The sequence below is a fragment of the Chelon labrosus genome, assembly GCF_963514085.1.
Source record: "Chelon labrosus genome assembly, chromosome: 14".
In the NCBI taxonomy this organism is placed as follows: Eukaryota; Metazoa; Chordata; class Actinopteri; order Mugiliformes; family Mugilidae; genus Chelon; species Chelon labrosus.
Window position 1 is genome coordinate 26709957 of NC_140347.1, and position 7736 is coordinate 26717692.

The following is a 7736-nucleotide window of genomic DNA, read 5'->3' on the forward strand; positions in this document are numbered from 1 at the left end:
CTGGTGTCAGCCTCAAGTCTGTTTAGTTTAAAGGCCCGGTCACACCAGGAAATGGTTCGCTAAATTCAATCGCCGTGTCATTTCGGTGATATACAGTAATGTCAATACTTGCAGAGCTAGGCGGCGGACTGCTGCAGCTGGTGGGCTAACTTCTAAATCGCAAGTCGTCTGTACTAGAGCTCATCAAACGCAGCAGCTCCCAGAAATTCTCTCGGTTCTGCTCGGTGTTGTTGATTAAAAAGTTGCAGAAGAGAGAAACTAAAGCCTTTCGGAGCTAATGAGCTCAGGTGTTTTGCACCCACAAGCAAGCTTTTATTGGAATGATTTGAAGTTGCTGTAAGTTTTTACCATTTTAAACGGAACCAGGCTTTAATGGAGAAATATTTCTGTGGACATGTAGCGGACATCAGCCGGTGGGCTCCACGAAACTAATACAGAAATGCTAAAAATACATTTGAGGCAATTGAATTACAATGATATTAGTTCACCAGAGATATCTGACAACTAGAACATTGGACACAATTTTAAACAACCTATTTTAAGACATCCTTATGAAAATCATTTCTATATGTTATATATATATATATTTTTTTGGAACGTTCTAATGTCCAACTCGAGCCCCAGAAATGTATCTGGCTCTTTTTATGAAGATGCTTACACCGAGTTGGTAATATGTAGCATTAGCATGTAGCAGCACATAGTGAAATAAGAAGTAACAATATGGCACCACAAAATGAAAGTGTGACAGATAAAGGTGACAAGTCAGTGATGGAAACGTTCACCGCTGTGAGGCTCCTTTACTTTGAGGCTAAAAATACCTTGGGCTGTAATCAGAGTCTGAGCGAGGCCTTCAGGAGGGAGGCAGCAGAAAGTGAAGCCTTGTTTGTGTGTTTGTGATTTTCTTTGTCTTCAGAACCCTAGCCTGCATGCTATTGCCTTCTCTCATCAACAGTCAGATTTAGCCTTATGGGAACTGAAGCTAAACTGTTTACTTTATACCAGTGCCAGCAAATGACTTATGCTTTTTTATATGTACTATTTATTTATTTATTTATTTATTATATATCTATTTTCTGTTGATTTTGACGGTTGATGTGCTTGAGTTAAGGCAGCGATGGTATGATTTTGCACTTTTCTTCTTATGTTTACAGGTGTTTTTTCGTTCTATGGCTGAGAATGAACATCACTGGTTATTGATTATTGATCTGTGTATTAGTGCAATACTGTAGATTCTCTTCCGACTTCTGCTGACGTGACACCAAGCATATTGTCATTGCTGTAGTTGCATGTGCGTCCACCCTTTGAGATTTGATAAATGTCCATATCACGGAGACAGCATCATCGTGTTAAGGTGCGTCGAGCATCAAATGTTCCTTCCGTCTGAAGAGAAGCAGGGACTTTGTACCAAACCGATGACCAGATCTCAGATCAGCAGAGGCATGTGAAGCGTCCTGCAGATCAGCTGATCGTCGGTGTCTCCTCTCTCTCTCCCTCTCTTTCGTGAGTTCACCCATTCCAGGACAAAAAACTGACCATTCGTCTCAATGTTCCTCAGCATTTAAAGGTCAGGGGTCAGGTTTTCAGCCCTGCCCTCGTGTGTCACTCTCCCATCACGATTCCTGCTTGTAGACTAGAAGCCATATTGCATCGTCTCTTGGTGTTGTTTGTGCTGAAACATTTGTGGATTTTCATCAGACTGTAAATAAGAGAGCTAAAAAAAGATGTAAAGTGCAAACTTAAAAGATAATGCTGTGTAAGTTTAAAAAAAAATAATTCTTATGAATGTATCATATAGAGATAAAAAGCTGTATGAGGATGGATAGAATATTTCATTAAATATAGCTGTGATATTTTCCTCTGGTTTTGTTTCCGTTATTGTGCATGAAATTAGAAAAAGGTGAATCTTGCTGCATAAAATCTGGTGGGTATCAACATTTAGAGGTGGGTATATTCTGGCACATATCTGTCTCATAATCCCTCTCCCTCTGTGCTTGCTACCATATGACAATACTAAGCCCACCCAACAATGCTGACGGATTAGCTCTCTGCCCTTTCCTTTGTGCCTGTGCTGGAGCTCTGGAGGAACCGAGTGAAAAAAGAAGGACAGGCGAAGATAAAAGGCAAGTTGAGGGAGCACCACTGTAAAGACGGAGCGTGGGTGCGGGTGAGGAAAGGGCATGAAAAGGGGAAGAGACAAACAGTCGTGAACGGACGAATGATATTTGATGGATTTGGCTGGTCGCGTTTCTGAGACCATTGTGCAAAATCCCTGAGAGATCCCCCTCCACACAAGAAGGCAGAGAGACAATTCAGGACCGACAATGACACCAGAGTGTAAACCATCTCTGGTGAGTCAGAGATGGCATACAGTGTCAGAGGTGGCAGCTGTGTGTATGTGTGTGGCTGTCTAACACGTGGCTGTATGCATGAGGTGTGAGGTGGCGAGTAAGTGTGTGTGTGTGTGTGTGTGTGTGTGTGTGTGTGTGTGTGTTTGTGTGTGTAAAAATATGAATAATGCAGAGGATGCCTGTAGGAGCGTGAGGGCCGCGAGGAGGGCAGATGGTCGCAAGCTGATAGGACAGAATCCAGGCAACAGGGTCCTCCAGAGAGCTGGGTTTAGACCTGGCTTAATGCACACACACACACACACACACACACACACACACACTCGCACTCTTTCACACACAGAAAATATTCACTCTTTCTCTCTTTTTCTTTTTTGTCACATTTTCTTTTCTTTCTTTCTTTTTTTTTTTTTGCCAGATTTTCAGATTTGACATTTCAAAATAAAAGCATTTGTATTAATAGTTGAGATGATAAAATAACACAATTGTCAATAAGCAAAGTGGAGACTTCAATGAGGCTGATTGAAAATAAAAACTTGGAGATGGAATGCTTTTTCTGATGTTGTTAAATGTATTATTCATGTATTTCTTCAATGGACAACCTTGTTATTTTGGGTGAGATGATTTTTATCGACTGAACTTGTCCTGCCTTGTTATTTGGAGAGATTCGTGTAAGCTGCAGTATAAGCAGTTTTTTGGTTGTTTGTTTTAAATTTAGCTGAATATATACATATGTATATATATATTCAGCTAAATTTATTTACATGGAGTAATTACATGGAAATTCAAAGTCCAACAATTGAATTCAACACAACTGACAAAACGTTGTCTTGGTTTCCTCCATAGATAATATCTGCTACATGTTCTTTCAGAAACTTTCATATGAATTAAAAATACATATATCATTAACAACTGCAAAGCTGTAAAATATATATATATATATTTTTAAACTGTTCAGGATATAAACTGCAGTGTGGTGAGATAACTTTGGATCGAAAGACATTTGAAGGAAAAAGAAATCAATTAAGCTGCACTGAAATACAGTTTGCTAAATGCTAAGGAGCAGTTTCAAAATAATAATAATAATAATAATAATAATAATAATAATAATAATGGAATATATATATATATATTTTTAATGATTTAAGCAATATTCACAGTCCATGAATCGATAACCTGACACTCAACGCAATGCTGCCTTTAACCACTAGGTGGCATCAGAACTCTGTTTCTGATTTGCTCATTGATAAACCGGGATCCAGCAAAACATACTGTATATTTGCCATGAGGTTTGACATATTTGCTTTTTAAATAGGCAAAACCTCTCTAGATGACGAATACTCCTAAGTGTGTGAAAACCTCAATGAGGTTACTTTAAAGCGAGTCTCACTCTAACTCTACGCTACGCTCGCAGGCGTCAGATTTGTAGCCTAATTCAAAAACATAGTTCATAATTTTCATTTTCACACAATATTTCTGTTTTACATATTTGCACCCTTTTTTTTTTTCAATGTCACCAGTTGTTAAAATTATACACGAGGCAGAATCATTTCATTAGCCTATAAGTTAAAGGATTGCAACAGGCCCGGTTGATAACACACCTATTGTTCCATCAGCTGTTGTTAAACCTGCAGTATCATGTGGTATTTTTGCTACAGTAGCCTATACAGAGATGACTACCATTTGTCTGTGAGCAAACAAATCTGCTTTAATTGTTTTGATATTCTAAATTAGGCCTCGCCCTGGCTGCCAATTAGTTTTCATATTTATCCTGATAAAAATATGAACTGATGCTCTGCATTTTAATTTGAGACCACTCATTGGTGGCCTGCCTGAGCATCTTCACGGATATCTGAGGATCAGTGCACATCAGCGGTAGTAAACACTTTACCGACGCAGCTGAAGGACAATTTAAAGCAACCGAGACGAATGGATAAAATCCATAATTATAATGCGAGGCCGCGCGCCATAATAATAGTTAACTAAAAAAACAGCTTGTTGCCAGTGTGGAGACTTTCTCCTGGGGGCTCAATAAACGTGAGAGACTGCAGGGTTATAGAAAACAAATACGATTTAATGACAAAAAGCATGTAGAAATTGTGCAATCGTTGTTTTCTTTTTCCTCTTCGTGTGATCACAGATTTCAGGTCAATGCTGTTTTGTTTTGGTTTTGTTGTTGTTGTTTTTTTTTTTTTTTTCTCCATCCACCTCAGAAACTCAAATTCAACTGGAGGATCACATATGGTGTAGTCAGAATTACGGTAAGATTTTTAGGTTAAACACATATCGGGCCTTATTTAAATGAAAGGCGAATTATTATGCAATAAACCCACAGATAACGAGAACACACAATGTGCGTATTTGGAGAGCATTGGTACTATTGACGTGATTATTAAATCCAGGAAGTTTTTGAGATGCAAAAAAAGTCTCTTGGAAATTATGGTTGTATTAAAATATTGGCTCTTCCTGGGTCATTTGAGTTCCTCAGCTGTATTTGAGTTTCTGTATTTTTTTTTTTCTTTAGAATTTAGTCAGAGAATTTACCTCCAACACACAAACTCCTCAGATCAGGTCAGGTTATTAATCACAGGATTTAAGCGGCACAAGAACACGTGTTTGTGTTAAGTGCTTTGGCACAGACTGACAGGAAAAAATAAAATAAATCTGAACAAACAAACAAACGAAGCAATACAAAAACGAATGGAGATACATCCCACAAATCGTCGTCTCCGTGAATGAATGACTCATACAGTAGTAGTAGTTGTAGCCACTGTGGCCAGAGCTGGTACCAGGATATATTCAGTTTCTGTCTCTGTGTGTGTGTGTGTGTTTTAAATTTTCTTCTTAGGAAAGGAAGGCAAAATGGGCTGGATTGCTTTGAGTGTTTCCAGCCGGACAGTCTCGGTCTTTCTCGTCACAGCATTTTTGGAAAAGTACAGAAATAACAAACAGCAAAAACACACTGTAAACAGGCGCACAGAAATGTCTGCACAGAAAGAAAAGCATTAAAGACAACCAATACTCAGTCTCTGTGGCCACATTATTATTATTGTTGTTATTATTAATATTAATATTCCTAATATTATATTAATTTAGGATTTGCTGTTATGAATTTATAATGTGTGTTTTTTTTATTTTCTTTTAAATATAATTATAGATCCATTCACAGCCAATACCCCATAATAAATTCAAATAATTAAATCACGCAAATTCTATAATAATAATAATAATAATAATAATAATAATAAGTTGGCTGGTATTGGCTTTAATTTTTAACATTGTACAGCAGGTGTCTGCCATTTCAGCCCTCTCCTTGCCACAAGCTGCGAAGAACCCCTGTTGCTTTTGTTATGATGGAAAGATGGCGTTTATTTACCCACACTGACTGCGACTAAATCATCATGCCCGAAGCTTGTTTTTATAGGTATTTTTCCCCCTGCGGACACCTCTCTGCCACACACTGCCTTTCTTTAATGACACATTACATAATGACACACCGGCGCCTAGGTCAAAGATATAGAAAAGCGTTTCAACGTCGCTGTTTTTTTTTTTGTTTTCTTTTTTTCTCGTTTTTTCTCGTTTTTTTTTTTTTTTCTTTTTTCTTTTTTTGGTTAGCACACGCCAGCCCAACACGCCCGGCAGTTCCGCGGCATGGAACCTTTCCATGCCGCTCTGCTGTGACTATTTTAGTGCTCGGGTGCCACTGTGCGTCCCCACCGTGTCTGTCCGTGGGTCCAACATCTAAACTGGCCGAGGTCCAGTTCCGAGCGTTCCAGCACAGAGAATTAAACAAATAGGAGGGATTATTCCTCCTTCAGGGGTCCGCGTTTTGCTCAGAATGACGGACTGGGGTCACTGCACAGGAGTTTGTCCTCCGTGGTGAGGAGGGGTGTCCCCGTACATGTCCTCTCCACCTGGTATCTGTCCCCCAATGGGTGTCATCCGCTTCTCCTTCTGCCGCCGGTTGCAAAACCAAACCCTCACCACCTCCTTCTCCAGCTGCAGGCTGTCCGCTAGGGAGTTGATCTCCGCTGCTCCTGGTTTTGGACATTTGAGAAAATGGCTCTCCAGAGCCCCTTTGACGCCCACCTCAATGGAGGTTCTCTTTTTCCTTTTCCTTCCTTGTGCCGCGATTTTATCCAGGCTGGTGGGGCTTCCCGAGGTGGAGTCCGCCTCCTCCAGCCACTTGTTCAACAGCGGTTTGAGTTTACACATGTTTTTGAAGCTGAGTTGAAGCGCCTCAAACCTGCAAATGGTGGTCTGAGAAAAAACGTTTCCATACAGCGTCCCAAGAGCCAGTCCCACATCCGCCTGGGTGAAGCCCAGCTTGATTCGTCGCTGCTTGAACTGCTTGGCAAACTGCTCCAACTCGTCGGAGGTCGGTGTGTCCTCGTCTGACTGGTCCTGATGGCCCCCGTGCTGGTGATGGTGTGAAAGAGACTGCTGGTGGGCCCCTGGGCCGCCTCCATGTTCACTGAGGTGCGGGCTGTGGCTGTGGTGGTCCTCGTCCCGCAGGGGATGGTGATGCATCCCCCCTTGCTCTCCCCCCGGCATGAGACCGAAGCCGGACTGGGAGTACACCAGGCTCTGGCCCTCAGATGTCGCCATACCGGAGATGTGCGTGGTGGCTGTGCTGGTTCGCCATGCTCTGGCGTCGTGATGCGCCTGCTGGTGCGCTAGGTGAGGGTGTCGCTGTTGCTGCTGCTGCTGCTGCAGACTGCTGGAGTTCTGCAGCTCCTCTCGGTCACTGTCATGCAGTACGGGCTTCACGTCCTGTTCTCCGAGGGGACTAGATGGCCAGGGCGCCCCGCTGTCACCGTGAGACAGCGCCGTTAACCACTGGTGCGCGTGGCTGAGCGGATGTCCACCGCCCGGTAACGTGCTATAGTCGTTCTGGAGCAGGGTGTGCGCGTCCCTGTACGCTGCCGCCTGCTGCATGCTCCCGGACTCCGAGTGCGGCGGCGGCGCGCTGCTGGGGGTGGTGAGGACGCTGTAGTGGTTGGACGTTGCGGTCGCCATAACTATCGGAGCCAGAGTGATAGCTGGAGTTAAAAGGAGGCTGCCTTTGACAGTAACTCTTTTGCGCCACGGGGCAGCTAGGCGTCTCTCTCCAGCATCTCCCGGGCGCTGTGCCAAGGGGACGCAGAGGCGCGCACCTGTGGTCCGCCTCGCTCCGCTCTTTATTGGCCAAGAATGGTTGACAGATGTGGTTACCCCTGACAGCACCCCGCTCATTGGTCACGGGAGATTGTACAGAAACCCCTATCACTCTGCCCAACAATACTAGCAGTCCTGCAGCATGCAAGAGTACAAAGTGGAGGGAAAGATCGGGCTGCCGAGTGTAAACACAGCACAGACAGAACAAGCTCGGACAAAAGTAAAAGAACGTAT

General features: G+C 42.7%; 1 protein-coding gene across 1 annotated transcript; it reads right to left on the reverse strand.

Annotated features, from left to right (window-relative positions):
• Positions 1-6197: 6197 nt before the first annotated feature.
• On the reverse strand, positions 6198-7379 carry pou3f2a (POU class 3 homeobox 2a; the record flags this gene model as incomplete). The annotated part of the gene is made up of 1 exon (XM_084560042.1): positions 6198-7379. The coding sequence occupies exon 1, from the start codon at positions 7362-7364 to the stop codon at positions 6198-6200; it is 1167 nt and encodes a 388-aa protein (XP_084416168.1). The 5' UTR covers positions 7365-7379.
• Between the last annotated feature and the right edge of the window lie 357 nt (positions 7380-7736).